This window comes from Denticeps clupeoides, chromosome 13 (genome assembly GCF_900700375.1).
Source record: "Denticeps clupeoides chromosome 13, fDenClu1.1, whole genome shotgun sequence".
NCBI classification, from domain to species: Eukaryota; Metazoa; Chordata; class Actinopteri; order Clupeiformes; family Denticipitidae; genus Denticeps; species Denticeps clupeoides.
Window position 1 is genome coordinate 19,512,144 of NC_041719.1, and position 22,476 is coordinate 19,534,619.

Consider the following 22,476-nt stretch of genomic DNA (forward strand, 5'->3'; position numbering starts at 1 on the left):
GCCAGGGGTAACCCAGCACGATGGGGTCATGGGGAGTCGTGGTCAGATAAAAGGTCAGGGTTTCGATATGGTTGGGCTCAAGGCAGATTAGTAGGGGTTTGGTTTGGAACAGGACCCGACCCGAGCCCAACGGGCTTCCATCCAGCCCCCTGACTGCACGTGGTGGGTTACACCGGGTGACCGGGAGCTGGAGTTGGGTGGCCAGGTCGATATCAATTAGATTCATGGCTGCCCCAGAATCCACCAGAGCTTGTCCCTCATAACGGCCAGGTTTGGGTGTCCTCCAGCAGATGGTGATGGGAAACAAGCAGCGGGTGGTGGAGCAGGGGGAGGCTTTGGTGCTCACCAGGGGGCTCTGCGCCTGGGGTGAGCAGGGGAGACGAGCTCGGCCAAGCTGCATGGGTTCGTCGACGTCCAGGGGGGGCGGAGTCGTCGGAGCGTCCGGCCAGCGTGCTGTGGGGGCACTAGGGAAAGGGGCGTGGTTACGGCGTTCTCGGCCGCGCTCGGCGAGACGTCGATCGATGGACGTGGCCAGCGTGATTATGCTGTCAAGCGTGGTTCCCCAATCGCGATTCACCATCTCGTCTTTCACCGCCTCGCGGAGGCCTTGGTAAAACGCGACGGGGAGAGCTGCGTCCGTCCACTCACTGTCGCTCGCCAGGGTTCGGAATTCAATCGCGTAATCACTTACGCTCCGATTTCCCTGGCGCAGCGACATGAGCCGCAGCGACGCAGCGCGCCGCCCGGTTTCGCCCTGAAAGACGGTCTGGAGGCGGTCCAGGAAGGCGGGGACAGAGAGGCAGACCGGGTCACGTCGTTCTACCAGCGGCGTGACCCATTCCAGCGCGCGTCCCGTCAACCGGGTAATTATATACGCGACCGCCGTCTCGTCATCGGGAAGGTGTGCGGCTTGGAGCCGAAGTATCAGACGGCACTGGGTTATAAAACCGCGACATTTCTTGGGGTTACCGTCGTAAAGCGGTGGCGGTGCGAGGCCCGCCAGTGCAGACGTAAGTGGGAGTGGCGGGGGAGCCGCGGCCGCGGAAACTAAATGACCGGGTCCACCAGGTTGAGACTGCAGCGCTTGGATCTGCGCCGACAGACCAGCGAGTGTGGAGCTAACCTGAATAAGCGCGTGCTGCTGCTGCAGCTGCATGTCGCGTTGGTCCTGGATCGTGGCTTGCTGCAGCTGCAGGGACGTGATCAGCTGGTCCAGTGTCTCCTGCATGGACCCTATGTCCGCTACGTCAGGAGATGGCCCGCTCTTACTGTCACAGGGGGAATTCGATGACGCACTTGCAGACATACTTTCGGCGTGGGGATAAGCCGTCGTACCGGTAGAGGACACTGGGCAAGCGGGGCAGGAGGACCGGGGACGCCTGGCCGGCGAGGAATGAGGAAGTAATGGACGCGCTGCAACGCAGCGGGGAGTCAGTTCGGGATCTTTGGGAAGGACCGGGGCAGAGGAGAACCGGAAGACGGCGGGTTTCAGGATGGTTCGGTATCTTTGGGAGGACGGGAGTAGGTCTTGGGCGGCAGAAAGGTAGGGGAGCATGGAATCCCGTCTTAACCGAGGGGTCAGGTAGGTTCAAGGTCAGGAAGAGGTTGTAGTCAGGAAGTTCCGGTCGGGGTTCCTTTCGTGGTTTCCAGGGGATCAGGCAATTCTCGAAGTCGTGGGCAGGCGAAGGTCGTATTACGGGAATTTCAATTATCGTAGGTCGTGGGTGAGAGAGCTAGCGTCTCTGGCGAGTAAACGCATACAACTCATTTAACTCATACAAAGAGCGGGCGTGTCTCCTTGGTGTTACCTCCCTTTTATACTTGCCACCGCCCGCTTCCATTTCCTCTTCCGGGTCGTCGTCTCCCAGGCTGGTGAGGTGCCCTCTAGCGGGCTGGAGGCGCGTTGGCCATGACAGTTGCATGTCTGTAGGCACAGGCACCTCTTGTTCAATCTAGCAAGAAATGGACAACCTCCCTCTCCTCCCAACCGGAGACCTGACCTCATCTCCCTCTCCTCCTCACCAAGGTTTTTAAAAGCTCCCAATGCCTAGCTGCATTCCTGGTTTTGTGACGCCTCCATACTTGAGAGAAATAGTTACACTTAGGTACCCCTTCTTTATGGCAACAGAGTTAAAGAGAGAAATAGCAATGAGGATATTGTGCATAAAAAAAACCCATAAAAATTCTAGAAATAAAAATACTATTATTAAACACACTGGCATGGTTTTGATGTACCTAAAATTGTAATCACAAATCATTGTAATATATTTGTTCTGTGAGAATGCAAAGTGTTCAAGGCAAGTGCATTTTATTTGTTTCCACTGATGATGTTGGAAATGCAAATTGAAAAATCCTCAGTTCTGTTTCAGCTATGAGAACATCTGAGAAGACCATCAGAGTCTCTCTTCCCTCCATAATGGACATTAACCAAACATGCTGCATCCGGAAAACCATCAGCATTGTGAAGGACTCTACACACCCCTCAAATGCACTCTTCACCCTCCTACCATCTGGAAAAAGGTACCAAAACATTTGGCCCTCACTGCCAGACTGTGCAATAGCTTCTTTCCACAGGCCATCAGACACCTGAACGCTCAGGGACTTTCCGCTTTGGACTGAAGCGCACACACACAATACCTCTGTTATATTGATTAATATTATCTAATATCTGTTCCATTTTGCACAGCAGTATTTGCACTGTTTTTTACTTTGCACATTTATTATTCATTTCATTGTCTTCACTGTCTCCTTTGTGTCCACATGTTTTTTTTTGGTTAAATCTTATTCTTGCACTGCATTAGTCCCTTGTTTGCACTTTATGTAGCCCAGTTTGTCTGTGTAGCACAGGTGCACTTTACATCATTTTGTAGCTTTGTTTAGTTGTTCAGATGTCTCATGATGCACCAGGTTCCGGAGAAATGTTGTTTCGTGTCACTACCTACTGTCTAACATGTATGTAGCTGAAATGACAATAAAGCTCAAATTCGACTTGAACTCTTTAAGCAAGGCAATGTTGTGAATTTTGCTGTCAGTTCCGCTTTACAGACACTGGAGGGAGCCTCGTTCCAACACCAACTTCTTCAATCTTTTTCCAGCTACTACAGTCATTTGCAAATTCATAAAACACGAAAATACATATCATAGTTTATGCTGTTCTTATGATGGGAGAACCCCAACCATTTGTTAAAAGAAATCTATATTTTGTATACATTAAATACTATAGGCTACACATGAGCTAACGTAAAACCTTATAATGGGTTACATTTACATTTTAATTTGCCCCAAATAACTCAAGCGCCACAGTTGCCGGACTCAACTGGTTAGATCCTTTGGAAATAAGCTGTAGGGACTGCTGCAAACCACCGGCGCATTGTGTGTGTGTGTGTGTGTGTGTGTGTGTGTGTGTGTGTGTGTGTGCGTGCGTGCGTGTGCGTGATGTGCGAGTAACCAGTGTGAAAATAGGTTTTTAGCACAGCGCTGACGTCATCTGGCACAGCGTTTTACCTCTCTCTCTCTCTCCCTCTCTCCCCCCGCTTCTCTCCTCCGCATCTGATCGGGTATTCGGAGCGCAGGGACTTGTGCCCGTCGGGGTGCGGGTGGAATCGGCGGGTAAAAGAACCCCATCGCGCTTTCCGCTGCTGCTGCAGCAGCCTCTGCTGCCGCAAACCCCCTCCAGACCCTCTCCGATGGAGACGGTGACATCGTAGCAGGCGCGATTTTATTATATTGCGTTTTATTTCCTTCTGGAGGATCAGCGGAGGCGCGCATATACAATTAACTTTTAAATAAAAAAGGAAAAGAAAAGGAATCGAGAAGGAATCAAAATGTCTGCGAAAGAGCGGCTGAAAGGACAGATGACCAAAGACAGCGTTACGTTGCTACCCTGCTTCTATTTTGTCGAGGTGGGTAAACGTGCCAGGCTGAGGGTGGGCACCGATCGTGGGATTTTGTTCTCGGTCACCTGTGCACGTGCACGCGTGTCACGGCGCCGCGTACGTGGCCACCGAAAACGATTTTTGTTCTTTCAGAAAGCCTCGGTTTATATCCTTAATGCACATGAGTGTTCCATCCGATTGAAATGTGTGTTTTATCTGCTGATATATTCACCAGACGGGTCCATCTATAAGCGGGAGTGAACGATGGTAATAAATAACTGACCCCCCCCCCCCCCCTCCCTTCGATCGTGGATGAAATCAGTTTGGTAAGACCTATAAACATATTGTTTTTTTAAACTGCAATAAAAAGTTCTGCACTGCTATGTCGCTGTTGTTGGATCCCCAAACGAGTCAAGTTCATGGCTGTGGTCTGAAGTCTGATTCTTCCACTAGGGGGTAGACCTTGTGCTCTGGCCATCATGAACTTGGCATGTTTATTTCGCAACATTAATTCCTGAAACCCCATTCTCACAGGTCCCATAAACAAAACGTTTTTCCTCAGTACATGATGTTTGGACGTGTTTTTATTTTGTCTGGGTAACAAACTGCATGTTCAATCATATTTTACATCACATTTTACAACCAATCTTTGAAACCTGTGGGACATTTTTTCATATCTACCATGTCTCTATTAAATGTTTTCATCCCATAAAGTTGTGCTATAACATTATGAATAAATGTAATCAATATTCAGATTAATAAGGTAGTCTGTATATTAATAGATCAAAGACAGTTGACGTCTGCTGTCAGCTTGTGTAAATGTTCTGTGGGTGGCTCTGTGTTTGCAGAGGTGTGCATACATGTGGGTGTCATGGGTGTGTGCATACATGTGTTTACATCAGCAACAGTAAATTTCCAGTATTACTTCATTATGGATGCTGGTTATTCACTGTTTAGTAAGTTTAAAGATAAATGGCATGGGTGAAAGGGTGGTAGTAGCCTAGCGGGTAACACACTCGCCTGTGAAGACCCAGGTTCAAATCCCACTTACTACCATTGTATCGCTGAGTAAGACACTTAACCCTAAGTTGCTCCAGGGGGGACTGTCCCTGTAACTACTGATTGTAAGTCGCTCTGGAAAATGCTGTAAATGTAAATGTAAATGAATTAGAACGATAAACTCCTCAGGATATTAACATAGTAAGATTTTTGAAAGAGTTTCATGTTGGTTGCTGCTTTAGCACAGAGAAATATAAAAATTAAAAAAAGGTGTAAGCTGTGCAATTTACCAGACTTACAACCAGAAGTGACAGGTACAGTCCCCCTGGAGACAATGTTCTTAAATTCAGGCATGCATGTTTTAACAATCTATTTTGCACATGTGTGGTGATCATACCATTGGCCATTTAGTCAATTTGAATTTGTCATGACCCGAACATTGCCCGACACGCCAGGCCAGGTTTCCTTGGTGTTCCATGTCTTTCATGTGTCTAGTTTCCTTGACTGATATCACTTGTAGTATGTTATACATTTTCCTGTATGTTTCTTGTCCACGATACACCTTTCTGCTTCCACAAAGATGTTACATGGACCAACAGCATTATTCCTCATAGCTGTCCTTACTCTCTCTTTGCTATGTTTTGACCTCCTGGATCTAAACCTCTTCCAACTTTTCTCTCTCTCTCATTTTTTTCATTTATCAGCACATCAAACGTCTCTTTCCATCTGCTTGTGAAGACATTTCCATAGTTTTACTTTATCCTCCTAACCTGCTGCACATCTTTCCCAGCTCTGTCCCACTGCATAGTCGCTTTTCTGCCCTTAATGTCCATAAAACTCACCACATGCCTGAGCTTTAGCCTGCACAACCTCTAACTTCACCTGATCAACCATCTGCTTGTACTTATTTCATCTCTCTGACTATCCCAGTTCTTTTTCGCCACCCCCTTCAGCTGTACTTCCTCAATCTGTCACCAGGTTTTTGTGTCCTCTTTTCAGATGTCACAATAAACATGTCTTACACACTACATTATTGTAATGACTAAGGAGAAGGAGGAAGGAAACACAAGCATGTGGCTCACTGTGGCGACCCATAACTGCAGAGTGGGCAGTGGTGGCCTAGCGGGTAAGGAAGTGGACCCGGAAGGTGATCAGAAGGTGCCACTCAGAAGGTGCCACTGTGCAAAGTACCGTCCCCACACACTGTTCCCCGGGAGCCTTTCATGGCAGAGGGCACCATTATGTGCACCGTGTGCTGTGCTTGTTGGGCATCGAAATGACAATCACTTTCACTTTCATTCTGTTGCCCAGTACAGATATTGGTTCAGAAACTATGACTCGTGCTGTGTCATGGAGCGCAGGGTCAGCATTTCTTCTGCATGAGAGCTTCAGTGGATTGTGTGATTACCTGAATGCAAAATTCTGTAATTTATATTATGAGTACTTGGACTGAAGCAACAACACATTAACTTTCATTCTCTTGAAGTTTACCAACCGACTAAATTGCGACTGACTGCTCAGTCTCACCTCAGTCTGTTAACTGTTCCTGACGTATTCCAGACTGCAGTCGGAATACGTATAAAGTGAAGTGAAGTGATTGTCACATGTGATGCACAGCAGCGCAGCACACGGTGCACACAGTGAAATTTTCCTCTGCATTTAACCCATGAGCAGCGGGCAGCCATGACAGGCGCCCAGGGAGCAGTGTGTGGGGACGGTGCTTTACTCAGTGGCACCTTGGCGGATCGGGATTCGAACGAACCGGCAACCTTCTGATTACGGGGCCGCTTCCTTGACCGCTAGGCCACCACTGTCCCAATGATGATTGGTAAAGTGTTTCACATGTGTTTCACATGTTGTAAATTAGATTTATTAAATGTAATTTTTTTATGAAATGTTAATTTAATTAATAAATCTCCACCACTGCTGTCCTCCACAGATGCGTTTTAATTATCGTGAGAGAAATGCGAAAAAGGATGCTTGGGAGATGAAACGGAGGCTATTCTCTGGCAATTATGTTGAGTCTAGGGCTCGTATCTCAGACAAAGACAACCGGGCTTTTATAAAGCTGTACTTCTTGCGTCAGTTCGTTGTTACGCCCGTTTACAGTTCTAACCTAGGGAGAACTTGGGGCTCTAGGGCCAAAGACTGCAGTCCAAAACACCACATATACAACATATAATATCTCCTGTTCTTTTATGGCAGGTGGTGGGCAAAATAAATACAGATAATTTATTATTGCAGGGGGGTTATTTATTACTTTTCACATGCTTTTATCCAAACACCACACCCCAGTATTGTGAAAATTACATTTTCAGGTATGGACAGATTTTGGAGTTTTGATCTCTGTAATCTGCAATATTGATCTCTGTAATTGCAATTTGACTTCCCAAATCGTGGGAAGTTACTGATGTATACTTACACTTCAATATCATCTACCAATATCCACCACCGACATAAAAGAACACAGGAATGTACCTGAGGCTGCAGTAACACTGAAACATTTGGGTGGCATGGTTTTGAACAGGAACAAGGATAGCACAGGCTTAGTTTGTACAACTCTATGAAAGCCCAAAGATAATTTTATGAGCCACCTGAAATATGTAGAGAATCCACGCTGCCATGTTCCTCACTCAAAAATCCTGTCAGTAGGTGGAGAGCAGATAGTGCCTTCCAACCACAAGCCACAAGGGTATCATGTCCACGTAAATTGAGGAGGCATGTGCAATGACTTTTTATAGCTTGCAAAGGCTGTAACTTATGTTAAACAACTTGTGTTATGTTATGGTTTTTATGCATAATTTAGTATGTAATATTGATTCAGAATTATGACCACTTAATTTCAATGTTGTTTCACATCTGGACATAATGCTTAAATGGTACAGTGTGTGTAACACATAAATACACATTTTACTATGTGCATTTTCAGATTTTGTGTCAATAGGGCTTTAAAAGTAGAATATGCTGTTATTTGTGAAGAATTTGTAATAGGATGCCCAAAATATTTTCATGTACACTAAAGATCCCAAATATTCTCAATGATCTTAAGGTTGGACCTCTATGGTGACCAATCCTTGTGTGAAAATGACATTTCATCCTTCCTGAACCATCCTCTCTTGATTAGAGCCCAATTAATCCTGGCATAATCACATTTTGAATGTGCCTGTGCCATCAGGAAAGAAAAAAGCAAATCAGTTGATGGAAAGGTGTTTTCGTTCAGGTAGTCAGTTTGTATTGCTGAATAGTGATGCCGAACCCAGACATGGTTAAATTATTTGGGTCAGAGTGAATTGTTTTCCATGACTCTTATGATGTCTGACATGGGTGTTGGTGAAATTAGAAGGCATTTGAAGGTAGTTAACATGCTGGCAGTTGAAACATTAACATCTGCAGTAATTAAACAAAAGCAAATGTAATTAGTGCTCCAGAAAGTAGTACTTCAGTAATAAGATTATGGTTGTACTGAGTCTTAAAAAAATCCAGAGTGTCATCGCAAACTATAGGAAATCTCAATATGATGTGGATTTTTTAGCTGTTCCTCTGTTTTTTTTGCCCCCTTTTACAGCTGCCAATCCTGGTCTCCTCAGTGGTCAGCCTGTACTTTCTGGAGCTCACAGACTTGTTCAAGCCAGTGCACTCTGGCTTCAGCTGCAATGACCGTAGTCTGAGCATGCCCTTCATCGAGCCTACTCAAGAGGTCATCCCATTCCTGATGCTGTTCAGTTTGGCCTTCGCTGGCCCCACAGCAACGGTCAGTCTTGTTTGCTTCACTGCCTCACAAACACTGATTCAGTGATCTGGAGAGCCAAAAGAATATTCCATCCCAGGGGTGGTTAGGATGTGAAAAAGAAGTGAGGATAGAGAAAATAATACTTCAGGGAATTAAATTAGATAGTGGACTACAGCTTTCTGAAACCCAGCGGTTGGGTGAAATCAGTCAGAGGGTTGGGGATAACATTACTGAAGAAGATTGTGTAGGACGAGAAGGAAACAGAACACCCACTCTTTCCAAGAAAGCAGAAGTAACATTTTTCTCGATCATATATAAGACTTTTTTTTTCCCATAAACACTGATAGATATTTAAAGCATTGTAACCAGAAATAAATACAGATGAGTTACAGAAATAACAAAAAACTATTTAAATAACTAAAATAGCCTTGTCTTCTCGATGTTATTAGTAATACTAATGTGAAATTTATACTAATGACTGATTTCTCATTTAAAACAGAGACAGTTAGAGAGGGAAGCACACTTTTTAAACAGGCTTTGTGAAGAAATATGTTTAGTTTTATGGTTGATTTTATAATTTCTATATCAATTTCATAAGCATGTCCAATTTCAATTTCATAAGGAACACGTCCATTATTTTCACTACTATTACCACTGTGTTACGTTCCATTTCATTACTATCCCTGTAGTACCATAAAGAACCATTTCTGCTGTTACCATGGGGATCAGTTGTTCTGCTCCCATGCTCTATTATGATGCCTGGGATACTGCTTAGCATCCTAGAAGTATTGGGGAGATGGTTGGTTGATTGGTAACCCGTCCTTATGGTTTAAGGTCTAGGGTGGGAGTCAGAAATATGTGTCTAAGCCTAGCTTGAGTTTTATTTGTTCCTACAGGATGATTAACCTAAAGGTAGCAATTGTAACATGTGTAACTTTTACCTTAACATACTAGCTTGTTTAACAAAATGAGCTTTATTGGTCAGTGGTGGCCTAGCGGGTAAGGAAGTGGACTTGTAATGGGAAGGTTGCTGGTTCCAATCACGAACTGCCATGATGGTACTGCCACAGACCAAGGTATCGTCCCCATACACTTTCATGGATGCCCACTGTTCACTAAGGTTGATGGGTTAAATGGAGAGGACACATTTCAATCTGTCACCATGTGCTGTTCTTGTAGGGCATCACAATCACGTCACTTTCACTATTACGCCCTATTTAAAATTGTGTTATATCCACAGCAATCTAGACAGTATGCCACATCTCTTCTTTTAACAGGAAAAAATGTGGTTAAATGTTCATGTAAAATGAAAATGGGAGAAATGAATTAATTTTGTAAAAAATGTACATTTGTTCACATTACACCCCCTGTACACAGTGTTTAAAAAGTATTGATTCCTTCAGTTAACTCATAGGTGTCTGTGGGGATATCTGTGGCCACCCCAGCTGTCCTTCGGAAATGTTACTGTGCCCACTATTAAGTGTTATGTCCTGTCCATGTGTTGGTGCTGGGATGGGCACAGGTGGTGGTACATTTTTATCACGTGTTAAAGACGCTCCACATCACGCACTATGCTTACCCACACTGTGTGTCCGCATGGCTGCCCACTGCTCACCATGGGTGATGGGCTATAAGCAGAGGACACATGTCATTGTTTCACAATGACAATCTATTTCACTTTCATTAGATTAATGACCATGAAGTGTACTGATTCATAAATAAGGTCTGTGTTTCTATGTCCTGAAATTGTCTCTGAAATAATAGACCCACTTACTCACTCACTTTCCATCAACACTGTCAGAATTTATCACGGGACACTTGAACCATAATAAAGACTCTTGGTTTTCAAACTGATTGTACTCCAACTCCTAGTGGTATTCCCAGAGTCTCTCAGATTGTTGTCAACATTTAATGCTGGTCGTAATGTTGGTTTGAGAACTACTGATATAGACTATTCTGATGTTGCTGAATCAGCAGACAGACTCTTTTATATCCATGATTATTATGTCTGAACCAGGGACATAGAGAAGTCAGCTCTTCCTGATCCAGGAAGACTCAGTGATCTAAAAATGCACTAAAACTCAAATATGGAACATGATATATAGCATATTTCCATGCAACTGCGTAGAACATAGACATTCTTCAGAAAAAACATCATTATATTAATAACGTTTTAATAAAATGGGGCTTTAAGCAGCCACTAATATTTTCTAAAATAAAAGAGCTCTCACAGCACCATTTTAAACCTTCCTGAGAATGTGTGAAAAATCTTCCTGCAGATTATGATTGGGGAAGGGATCCTCTACTGCTGCCTGGCCAGGAGAAACATTGCCATTAAAACAGAGGCCAGTATAAATGCTGCCGGTTGCAATTTCAACTCATACATACGTCGAGCTGTCAGGTTTATTGGTGAGTTTTCATGACTGTGCTTCTGTTCTCTCTTTCCATTATGCGATTTCTGATTAGTAATATGTGGTGCTTAGTCACATCTGCCATTGGAACATTTGTTTTCAATTTTTCTGAAATTAGCTCTATATGCACTGAACAAAGCCTTTAGACTAGGGAAAATTAGTATTCACATTTTACACTGATGGATTGTTGTAAGCAGAGGTTCAGAATGCAAAAAGAACAAACACAATAAAAGAGAGAAGATCATTTATTTAAAAAGCATATTAAAAAAAGTCAAACAGACTGTTCGTGAAAAATTTAAGACCATAGCCAAAACAGGGAGAATCTTTACAAAAACCTGTCTTTCATGTCATTTTCTGTCAGGCATACATGCTGTCATGACCGCTCAATGGCAAAAAGGCTCGCTGTCTTTGAACGTGGCAGGTTTGTTGAGCCGCACAAGCAAGGCCTCTTGCAGCGGAGATGTTTTCTACATGGCAAAGTGGAGGAGGCTCAAACGGCGGCAGGCTATGTAGAGATGTTGCATCAGGCATCCCTCCTGATTGAGGGCCCTCATCTGCATGGTGATGACTGGATCTTTCAACAGTGGGGTGGGGCATTGGTAACCTAAAGGTTAAGGAAGCGGCCCCGTAATCAGAAGGTTGCCGGTTCGAATCCTGATCTGCCAAGGTGCCACTGAGGTGCCACTGAGCAAAGCACCGTCCCCACACACTGCTCTCCGGGCGCCTGTCATGGCTGCCCACTGTTCACCAAGGGTGATGAGTTGCAGAGGACAAATTTCACTGTGTGCACCGTGTGCTGTGCTGCTGTGTATCACATGTGACAATCACTTCACTTTCAGAACAATGCTGTAGGTCACAATGCTGTAGGTCACAACACTGTTGTCCCCCATCCTGATCTAAATTCCATTGAGAATGTTTGAGGTTTGATGACAAAAAAATGGACATCAGTTACAGTCCATAGATGTCCTTCATCTTCCACACATGGAGCAACATTTCCACCAACCTCCTGGAAAAATACTTGCATCAAGCATCTACAAGAACTGCATCTACAAGAACTACTGTACTCAACTACTGCATCTGGGTTTTGGCTATTTTAGTTTTTGGTCTTAAAATTTTGATCAGTTTTCAACAGCCTGTTTGACTATTTTCAATAAATTGCCTATTTTGTCTGTTCCTTCAGTTCCTTCTTTTGAACCTCTACATCCAACCTGGTTACAATCAAACTGCATGAAATGCGGATACTTGGCATTTTCCCCTGATCTGAAGTTTTTGTTCAGGAGTGGTTATGGCAACCTGTATCACATCAGCTGCTATTATATTCGTAGTCAGTAATTTCTATTAATGCAAAAACATACTTTTTGCAGCATTTGTCTGCCAACTAGCTATATGCTCAGACACTACAATCCAATCCAGTCTTATCATTTTATTAACATGCACTGAATAGTCCAAATTGATCTGCATGTTGACTTAAAAATCACAATAACCAATAACTAAAGCAATGTCCTCTGTCCCCTGGCAGGAGTCCATGTGTTTGGTCTCTGCATCACTGCTCTCATCACAGACATCATCCAGCTTTCCACAGGTTATCACACCCCCTACTTCCTCACTGTGTGCAAACCCAACTACACCACCCTCAACACAAGCTGCGACGACAGCATCTTCATCATGGAGGACATCTGCTCCGGCTCTGACACGTCCATCATCACCGCTGGCAGGTCAGACAGTTCATCCAAAACCTGATTAAAAAGGAAACATTTTGTCAGACACTTTCTTTGGTTCTGCATTAATAATTCCAAACTAGCTACTCACTTTCTTACTAGATGTTTTTTATGAAAAATTGACTCCTGTTCCATCTGTACCTGTTATAGTAAGTTTTTGGTAAAATTATTTGACTTGTATTTCAATTATTAATTTTTTACATTATTTTCAATGAAGTGGTTATATTTAAGATGTTTTTTTTTAAATAAGTTGGTTCTGTTCAATTTTGGTAATGTATGCTTGTCACATTAGCAAATTGAGAATTCTATCACTATCTAGAATGCTGGACACATACACAAATTTGTGTGCTTGAACGTGGCTGAGTATATGTGTGTGTGCTCAGTGTGTATTGGCAGTGGATTAATAGAGCTGAAAGGGCTTGAACGAACACTGCCCACATGAAGTTCATAGCAGACGATGCTTTACAACCCACCCACACACCTCTGTTTGCCTGCTGCCACTCTCAGTGTCTGCTGCTATGTTCTCTGGTTTCTTTACCGAGAAAGGAAGGAGAGTTGCATTTTTGGAGATAATTGCAGCCTCTGTATTCTGCAGAAACAGAGTCTGCCCTTTCGTTTTTTTGCAGTAGGGGACTACAGATTATTAGATTGCTTCCCACTAGGGTTTAATTTTATCTCTGTCTCCCTCCCCCCTTTCTATTTTTCAGGAAGTCTTTTCCATCCCAGCATGCCACACTGGCAGCCTTTGCAGCCGTGTATGTCTCTGTAAGTGTGGGGCTACAGCAGATCCCTGTATAGAAACTACAATTCAGATAATTATAGTCCTGAGCCTTATTCCGCTGATCTACCATCCTGCAGGGTTTAGGTGCAAACCTAATTACTGGTCTAAGGATATATTCAAACAACGCCTTATAAAAATGGGTTTTAAACCTCTGAGTAGAGCTTAATGGAGAAAGGAATCAATTTCACAAAAGAATTGAAAAAAAAAAAATGTTTCTCTACAGATGTACTTCAATGCTACTCTCACGGACTCATCAAAGCTCTTGAAGCCACTTCTGGTCTTCTCCTTTGTCATCTGTGCCATCATTTGTGGCCTGACACGCATCATCCAGTTCAAAAACCATGCCATTGATGTATACTGTGGCTTCCTTATTGGAGGTGGCATAGCTGCATATCTTGTGAGTACCAACAAAAAAGTTTTACCTACTGTGAAAAGTTTGAGTTTTATTCAACTCATTTTAATATGTTATTTCTTAGTTGTAACCATTGCATGCTTAAAAATAAATGGACGTACATGTATTGCTTTGATTGATTTTCTTGCCATCTTGGCAAAATTTCTAAATTTCTAAATCAGTACTTAACCAACACATATATTTATATTTATGTCAGATGTAAAGATGGATGGATGTTAATAAACTTATTTCTCCATATTTCTCCTCGTAAGGGTGTATACGCTGTGAGTAATTTCCAGCCCAGTCAAGATACATCCCGACAGCCTCAAGCCAAGCCTGTTCCCTCCCTGCGTGAGCCCCTGTGCACCCTGCCAAATGTCAGCCAGGAAGCAGCACGTACCCAACTTCGCCCACCGGCACCAAAGAGCCTCACTGTTATAGGGGACAGTGCGGCCACTGGAAGACTTTCACGCTCAGAGAGTCTTCTGAGCAGACCCAAGCCCATCTATCGCGAGGCCAGCTCTCTCAACAGCCTGAAACGGGCAAGTGCAGATGTGGAGTGCATCAGTCCGTCTAGCCCACTTTTTGGCAAGGATGGTAGCCTAGTGACCTTCAGTAACACTCTTCCACGAGTGCACAGCACGGCAGGGCTAGAGGAGGTTTCGGCGGCAGCCGCAGCCGCGGTGGCCACCTCGCGGCGCCATGCCTCCATTCACGCCTCCATGGACTCTGCCCGCTCAAAGCAGCTGCTGTCGCAGTGGAAGAGCAGGAACGAGAACCGGAAGTTCTCGCTGCACGTTCTAGAGCCCGAGGTCACGGGCCGCATATCACCACATCGAAACATGGAGCTGCGCTGCAGTTCAGAGCCGTCGGCCGTGGGCTTGGACGGAGAGCTGCGAGGAGGAGGGCCTCCGCCCGCCCTGCCGGCCGCCTTCGTGAAGCTTCCACCCGGGGCGATTCCCCTGCCCAACCATATCAACAGTGGGGGAAGCAGCGGAATCGCAGGCGGTGCCAGGGTCTCCATCCAGTCAAGACCTGGCTCCTCCCAGTTGGTTCACATCCCAGAGGAGGTGGCACAGGAGAGCCCTGCGAGCCCGCCAGCCACTGATGATGATGGGGATGTGAGTGATGGGGGTGGAGCTACCCGCTCCAAGTGGATCAAGGTGGCAGAGAAGACCAGGACCAACAGCCAGCCGCGCATCATGCAGGTTATTGCCATGTCTAAGCAACAGGGCCTGCTACACCATGGCAGCCCCAAGAGTGAGGCGAGCACAGTCAGCTGCACCGGCTCCATACGTTACAAGGCCCTCATGGACCAGGAGCCCGGCGCAGGAATTGTGAGAGTGGAGGCTCATCCTGAGAACAGCAGCAATGGCAGTCGTCCCGTGGTGAAACCACCCTCCACAGACGGTGGTGGCTCATGGCGCTGGAAGCCGCCAGAACAGCGAGGCAGCATCCGGCAGACCTTCGAACTCAATGATTTAAACCGCGAATCAGAAAGCTGCGAGTCACTGAAGGACGGCTATGGCTCTGTCAACGGAAAGCGGAGTCTGCCGGACATGAGCTCAGGTGAGCCGGTCCACCCATTCCACCACCCGTACTATCACCACCACCATCACCAGGGCATCACGACCATCCGCGTGACTCCAGTGCAGGGTGATGGGGCCGGCAGTGAGGCTGCGTCTGAGACACTCTCCATCGCCTCCAGTCGGGACTCAACACTCAGGCGCAAAGCCAACATCATCCTGTTGCCAGAGCGCGGGAGCAGCCCCGACAACAGCCGGAACATGTTTTTCAAAGGGCCCTCCCCCACCCCACCACCCACCCTGACATTTAAGGAGTGACCACACCCTCCATCTCAAGCCCCGCCCCTTTTGACCTGCTAATGGCCTTGTTTGCTCCTATGAGAGAGCCAGCCACAGTAATAGAGTTGAGAACCATGCCATCTGTGGCCAAGGTAAGTTGAGAAGTTGCCTTTGACTCAATTGACTAAAAAAAAAAAATCCTGAATGTGTAAATGTACCTTTTTCTTTTGGGGTACTTTTAAATGTTTGATAAGCACAATTTTTTCTTTTTTTCAAGCAAACTGATTTTCAGTGCCGTTGTGATTTTGCTTTTTTCAAAGCTTCAACCTTTTCAAAGCTTCAACTGAAAAAAACTTTACCATTTAGTGGGGAGGGGGGTTTGGATCAGATATGGGGTTTTATATGCATTTAAAATTAATATAATAATCATGTATAGTATAGTATAATCATGACGTTTATGGGTGTAACTTTTTTGCAACAACTTGTATATGTTGATCATTTGCAAAATCAGCTACATTGTATGATGTTAGTAGGGAAAGATGGAGATATTTTTGCTATGTAAATACTTATGTAAAGCTGTGCTGGCATTGTTTAGATGTAACCATTGCTTATTATAATTATTATTAGGAATATATTGATATTTTCTAACTCTATTTTAATTGAGATGCTGTGTTTTTAGGATTGTGCAACTGACAGTTTTTACACAGTTATGTACTTAACATGTGCTGCGAACCTGTTTAACATATACCTGTGTGTGTGCTGTCAGGCTTTGAGGATTTAATTCCAATAATTCAACTTGCTAAATAGTACTGCATAAGCTACTGCATAAGTACATTTTGGAAAAGGCAAGGTCACACATAATCAGAATGTTCAATAAATGGGCCACATATTATTATTTTGTAATGTATGATAGTAATTTATAAAGTCATTTGTTGGGACTTGCTGGACATCTCATTATACCTGGCTGATGTCATTTCTTTATTTAGAAAATTTCCTTGCCTAGCTTGCCTCCATTTCTGGTAAATTGTGAGTGTTTTGTGTGGCCTGGAATGAGGGAAATATTTTTTGGGCTGGATTTTCAACTGGTGTTCAACTGTATAAATCCGTGCAAAACACAGTCCACTCAGTCACATGACTTGAATAAACAGTGTTTATTCCAATGTCAATTTTAAGTTTATATTGTCTTTACAGATACTGTTCCCTCCTCTGGTTCACATTTTACTTCAGTGCACAAATGGCTTTTGACTGGCTTTTGCAAGATTTTTGCAGAACCATGTAAAGGAAATATTTTACTAGGAGACTAGGAGTTTATAAAGTGTTCCCTTTAAAACATGCTTGTGATGATGAAGTATGCTTTTCTATAATTGTGGTGTGTATGACCACAATTCTTTCTGTGCAATGAGCAGTATGTGAAGTGTTTAGTATTAATTCCCTCAGCATGCTTTTCTCAGCACGGTTAATATGGAGTGCTTCATCTGAGTAACCAGCAACAGAACTTCCACCTCCTCAGCAGTCACATCCTTCTCCTCCCTCCAAGAGAGCCCTCGCCCCCGTGTCTGTCATACACATTGTAAATAACTGAGTCATATTCCTGCACTTGATATTTGGTGTCCCACCAGATTGAAGAAAACTGTCTGAGGGACTGCAACTGTAATACATTTATACATGATAATGATATTCCTGACCAGTGTGACAGTGTACAATTCATGTCCTCCTCTCATTTTACCCCCAGGATGTTTCCTCCTCCCATCCCTGCAGTTCATCATTCATCATGAATGTCATTCAGGCACATAGTTGAATTGCAAATAGAGAACAAAGCGACCTGGCTTCAGTTCATGCCAATGATCAATGTGTTAATGAAGGCAAACTGCAGATCTTTAGTGGGTTACAGATTTGACCCAAATTTAGTCTGCGCTCATCATCTTAAGGAGCCTCTCTGCAGAACAGGGGGTCTGTGAAGAGGAAGAATACAATCAGAGGACAGAAAAAGGAGGGCAGGAATAAAAGGAAAGACATCACAGAATAGAAATGCACTTGAAGTGAAGATATATGTCCTGAAGGGAAGCAGGGACTAAGAGAGAGGTGGGTAAGAGCATACCAAAAACAGATGACCCTTGCTCTACTTGCATTTCTGTTTGATTTTAGTTTGCTTTTTTCAGTATGACCTGAAATTCTGTGAGAGGTGTTGGCCTCTCCTTACAGTCATATAAGGGGGAATTTCATGTTCGGATACAAATTCACACTGTTTAGACATTTGTTTGATCAATTTCATAAATGACATTTCTATGTATAAGTTTAAAAAGTCAAGGATTCAACACATTAATTGTCCACATTAAAATGCCCAGTTAGGTTAGGAAAAAAAGTTAGTCAGGACTTGTGTGAGTGTGTGTGCAGTTCTGAAGAAAGGTTAACTGAGCAAGTGAGTAGACAATTATATTTGGAAAGAAAGATAAAGTATTTGAGTGTGTTTTTTAAAACATTTTATTTCAAAAATAATATTTGTTTCTTGTCAGACCATCAGAATTCAGTCTGTTCAGGTAATTGTAACAATTACTGAGCCTCTTAAAGGCACAGGTTTTCTTTCATTAGTGAACCGAGTATACCAAAGTGTAGATAATCTTTAAGGAAGTACAAAGATTATATGAACTGGAACCAGAATCTCCACTCTTTCGGCTGTGTCCTAGTTAAACACAGAAACACATTAAGTCTGCAGAGCAAAGTAGTGTGGGTTTGCTATCATAGCCAGGTTACCATGGTAACTCTAGACCAATCACGAGAGAGACATCAAGAGAGAGGGAGGGGGTGACATTGAATGCCAGTGAGAGAGAAAAAGGGGTTGCCTGAGAGAGAGTGGCATTGAATGCCAGTGAGGGAGGGGGCGAGAGAGTGGCAACAGTTAAGAGTTAATGACATTTAAATTAAAATTGTCAGTTCTGAGCGGCTCTGAGCGTTATGACCGATTCAGAATTCTCCCATTCTCCTCTTCCAATCTGCTCTTCCAGATGAACGTCTTAATTTGTTCTATAAAGAAAATGCACAGCTCCAAATATAAACATGATCTCTGAAAAAATTAAAAACCAGGGACCTAAATGAAAGTATAAACACTTTCAAATTGGCCTTATCTGCACTGGACAAGACCTTTTTCCAGTATGCTGCAAATCTAATGTCTGCGTCATTTCATTACCAAAAATCAAAAAACTTGTTGAGTGTAGTAAATAAAAGCTGGACAGGGAACATCAACTACTGTATCATCACAAAATATGTTAACAAGCCATGCAACATAGATTCCCACTCAAACAAAGAGGTTTTGACAGTCATTGTAACGTTATAGTAACCTAGCATTCACAACCGTAAGCACCCATTTGTCGTCGTCATGAACCATAATTCCTCTTCATTACCCAGTAATAACATTTTATTATTGTACTAGTTACTCTTAATATGTCTCAGTTTTAGCATTTACCACAACCACTTAACGCTTTAATGTAAATAAGCAAAAGGTCCTCGGTTTGGTACCAGGCAGGAACCCCTGACCCCTACCTAAAGGGTGGTAGTAGCCTAGTGGGTAACACACTCGCCTATACACCAGAAGACCCAGATTCAAATCCCACTTACTACCATTGTGTCCCTGAGCAAGACACTTAACTCTGAATTGCTCCAGGGGGACTGTCCCGATTGTAAGTCCCTGATTGTAAGTCAGGAGTGACAGGGACAGATACAGGGACAGATAAGAGTGTCTGATAAATGCTGTATGTAAATGTAATGTGATATATGGCAGCTTCTAAGAAGACTACAGCCCTGTGGTTGCCACTTCAGCATCTACGTCGTCCAGCAGGTTCTTCCCCATCCCTCTGCCACCAGCAGATGGAGGAGTGCAGGGGGAAGCCAGTGCTAGCTGCCCCCAGAAGAAATTCCCAAAGGCCTTCTGAAGTGTGCTCAGATGCAGAGTGGGTGGATTGTGGGTGGTTGCTATCATCACCCCCAACTTGTCGACTGTGGTCTTCTCCACTCTCAACTCTCTGGTTAGCATCAGATCATGGCTCTTACACATAAATGTCACATCTGTACATGTGTACACCTACTGCATTGAGCATGTTGTCAACAAAAGAATTTCCCTCGGGATAAATAAAGTTCTTCTTATCTTACCTTACAATCCTAAAATTTCCAGGTCCTCCAGTTTAGTTTCCCAGACTGGGTTTTGTGTTTTCTGTCTTGTGCTCCCTGATTACCTTGAAAGTTTTCATATATGATTATTAGTATAAATGTATCCTTGCTGTTTTCCCTCCTCGTTCTGTTATTTTTCTTATTTTACCTGCTGTTCTGCATGTTCACATTTGATGGATGGATGGATGATAAATTCATTAGTGATGAAACACAAGAAATGTGTATTCCTTCTAATGTTGCAGTGTGAAACTGCACAACGGGCTACACTTCTGCTCAGAGGTCAGGCTGCAAATTACTTAGACTCATAAGGTCTCGCCATCATCTTCCCTCTCATTTCCTGCTGACTCCCAGCTGCTGCACTCACAAAACTGAGGCAAGCACAGCTATTAAGCAGCTCTCTTCTCCAGGGCGTCACATTCAAACACTGTTTATTTTGTGACTCTTTAAGATGGGCACGGTAGCTGGTTTCCTTCATGATTACTGCTGCAGCAGGTTGTAAATAAGACCTTCTACTAGTATGTTAACCTTCCAAGGTTCTCTGCATATTTTCTAGGCCATTTCCATGGCACTAGATAACATGCCCAAGTAAAAAATCACCATGGCAACTGTGGCACGGAGATGTCATAAGCATCACTCTAGGCAAAGCTAGCAGTTTTACTTTACGGCTCCTAGACCCACTGGTTATGCACTCAGAGTTAGCATTAAAGATACTAGCAATCTCTTTCTGTGCCTATTTGTACTGTGTGTTTATTTTACTTTTTACTAATTTGACAGAATAACAGTAACACTTTTCTGGCACTATCAATGCTTGCTGAGCCCACGTATTTACACAGATATTTCAGACAGTTGATATATTTCCCCAAGCAATGAGTTAAAATGGGACCAAATAAATGGGTAGAAATAAAAAATCTTCTGGAGGGATCCACAACACCACCCTGTGGTTGTAAATTCACCATAGCCATGTTACCATGTCAAAGAACACAAACAGCAGAATACCCACAGATGTGATTTGAAGGACAGTGAAGCAGTACTTTCCTTCTTTAACATGTTTGCTGCCACAGGATTTACACATAAATAACTCAAACAATGCATCACTGCATCATAAACTGCCCTGATGCATCTCTGTGTGCAGGACTGCTGAGCTGCGTGCACATTTCAGACACGGATCATAAGAAACTACCACAGAATTCATAATTTAACCCACTGAATCCATGAAAAATATACAGTTTTTATGTAAGGGTGAATATGTAAAGAACTTCATCTTTCATCATGACATAAATTAAAGAATTCTTTTTAGTGAAAGTATGGTCTATTTCTCAGAACACATAACTTGTGATATCGTGGTCATCCAGGCATTGTCCATGACGCAGTGCATGCCAAAGTGTGTCAGGTCTGTCCACCTGCCCTGCAAATACTGGGTCAGTCAAGTCACATCTAATGTCAAGAGCTTCAGAGCGACCAACTCCTGAAAACCTTTTATTATTTACACTTTTATGTGCTTTAATGTTAATGTGTACAGACACACTCATGCTATTGAATGCATTGCTTTTTTGAATATAAAACGTATCTCTTAAATAACAATTTGCTTTTAAAATAAGCCATAAAACATTTACATTCAAATTCCTCTGCAAATGGCTGTATACCACAGAGCTGCATTTTGTCAGCCTGTAACCATCAAACATCATGCTTAAATTTAGCCCTGCTGCCATGGTTACCATACAGATCTAACCACACAATAGGAAAAGGCCTCGATATTTTCAGTTTATCATATTCCAAAGACAGAAGCTGCAAATGGATTTAGAATCAGCAAAAGATTTACATGTAGAGATGCAATCCTTAATTGAATTATTAATTCCTGAAGCTGCTAGTATGAAGAATTTGTTGGCATCAGGCACAGTTCAGAAAATCCTCATTCCACCAGCAGAGGGAACTCGCCTTTATTTTCAAAGCTTTGGTTTGTTCAAGATTTGAAGAGCAAATGACTTCATAGAAAAAAGGGATTAATAGAATAAATAAATGAATACACACAAAATATCATATTACTAGAAGAATATAAAAATAAATGGTATATGGTTAAAGGCTGACAGCTATAGTAATAACATTGACTATCTTGTGAGAACAAATTTGGGTCCTTGTGATCTGGGAGATTTACAAAAGTACCAAAACTCACCTCTACCAACACCTGTTATTGAGTGTTGCAGACTACATACACCTTTTCATGGTTATGGTATTAATCTCTCATAGAAGGAACATACACCCTGCTACCCTTTAAAAAACATGGAGATCTCGGTTTTCCTTTTAATTGTGGGGCAGTGCTGGCCTAGCTGTTAAAGAAGTGGCCCCGTAATCAGAAGGTTGCCGATTCATTAGAATCCCGATCGGCCAAGGTGCCACTGAGATGCCACTGAGCAAAGTACCGTCCCCACACACTGCTCCCCAGGCACCTGTCATGGCTGCCCACTGCTCACTCAGGGTAATGGGTTAAATGCAGTGAACAAATTTCACTGTGTGCACCATGTGCTGTGCTGCTGTGTATCGCAAACTTTATTTTCACTTTGTTTGTCAACTTATTTGTCTCCACAACTCACAACTTCAGGGCATGATT

At 43.4% G+C, this 22,476-nt stretch overlaps 2 protein-coding genes across 3 annotated transcripts in view; one reads left to right on the forward strand and one right to left on the reverse strand.

Moving 5' to 3' along the window:
• The window catches only part of LOC114802137 (phospholipid phosphatase-related protein type 5-like), a 19,484-nt gene extending 15,934 nt beyond the window's left edge, over positions 1-3,550 (reverse strand). Inside the window, exon 1 of the mRNA XM_029000823.1 lies at positions 3,505-3,550. Coding sequence (XP_028856656.1) covers positions 3,505-3,549 — 45 coding nt within the window. The 5' untranslated portion in view covers position 3,550. The remainder of the gene's footprint in view (positions 1-3,504) is intronic.
• plppr4a (phospholipid phosphatase related 4a) lies at positions 3,432-16,876 on the forward strand. Of its 2 annotated transcripts, XM_029000818.1 has the most exons (7): positions 3,433-3,902; positions 8,440-8,625; positions 10,884-11,013; positions 12,535-12,730; positions 13,441-13,498; positions 13,738-13,911; positions 14,178-16,876. In XM_029000818.1, exons 1-7 carry the CDS (start codon positions 3,825-3,827, stop codon positions 15,747-15,749), a joined length of 2,394 nt encoding a protein of 797 aa, XP_028856651.1. In that variant the 5' UTR covers positions 3,433-3,824; the 3' UTR covers positions 15,750-16,876. The 2 variants fall into 2 exon arrangements, with proteins under 2 accessions (XP_028856652.1, XP_028856651.1); XM_029000819.1 differs by lacking the exon at positions 8,440-8,625 and having other exon boundaries at positions 3,432-3,902.
• The last annotated feature ends 5,600 nt before the right edge of the window (positions 16,877-22,476 follow it).

What these genes read in the sequence shown, in the direction of transcription:
- plppr4a (XM_029000818.1), top strand. Translation starts at nt 3,825, where the DNA reads ATGTCTGCGAAAGAGCGGCTGAAAGGACAGATGACCAAAGACAGCGTT. An exon ending in TCGAGCTGTCAGGTTTATTG is followed by an intron (nt 11,014 to 12,534) that starts GTGAGTTTTCAT and finishes GTCCCCTGGCAG; the next exon opens with GAGTCCATGTGTTTGGTCTC. An exon ending in TCCATCATCACCGCTGGCAG is followed by an intron (nt 12,731 to 13,440) that starts GTCAGACAGTTC and finishes TCTATTTTTCAG; the next exon opens with GAAGTCTTTTCCATCCCAGC.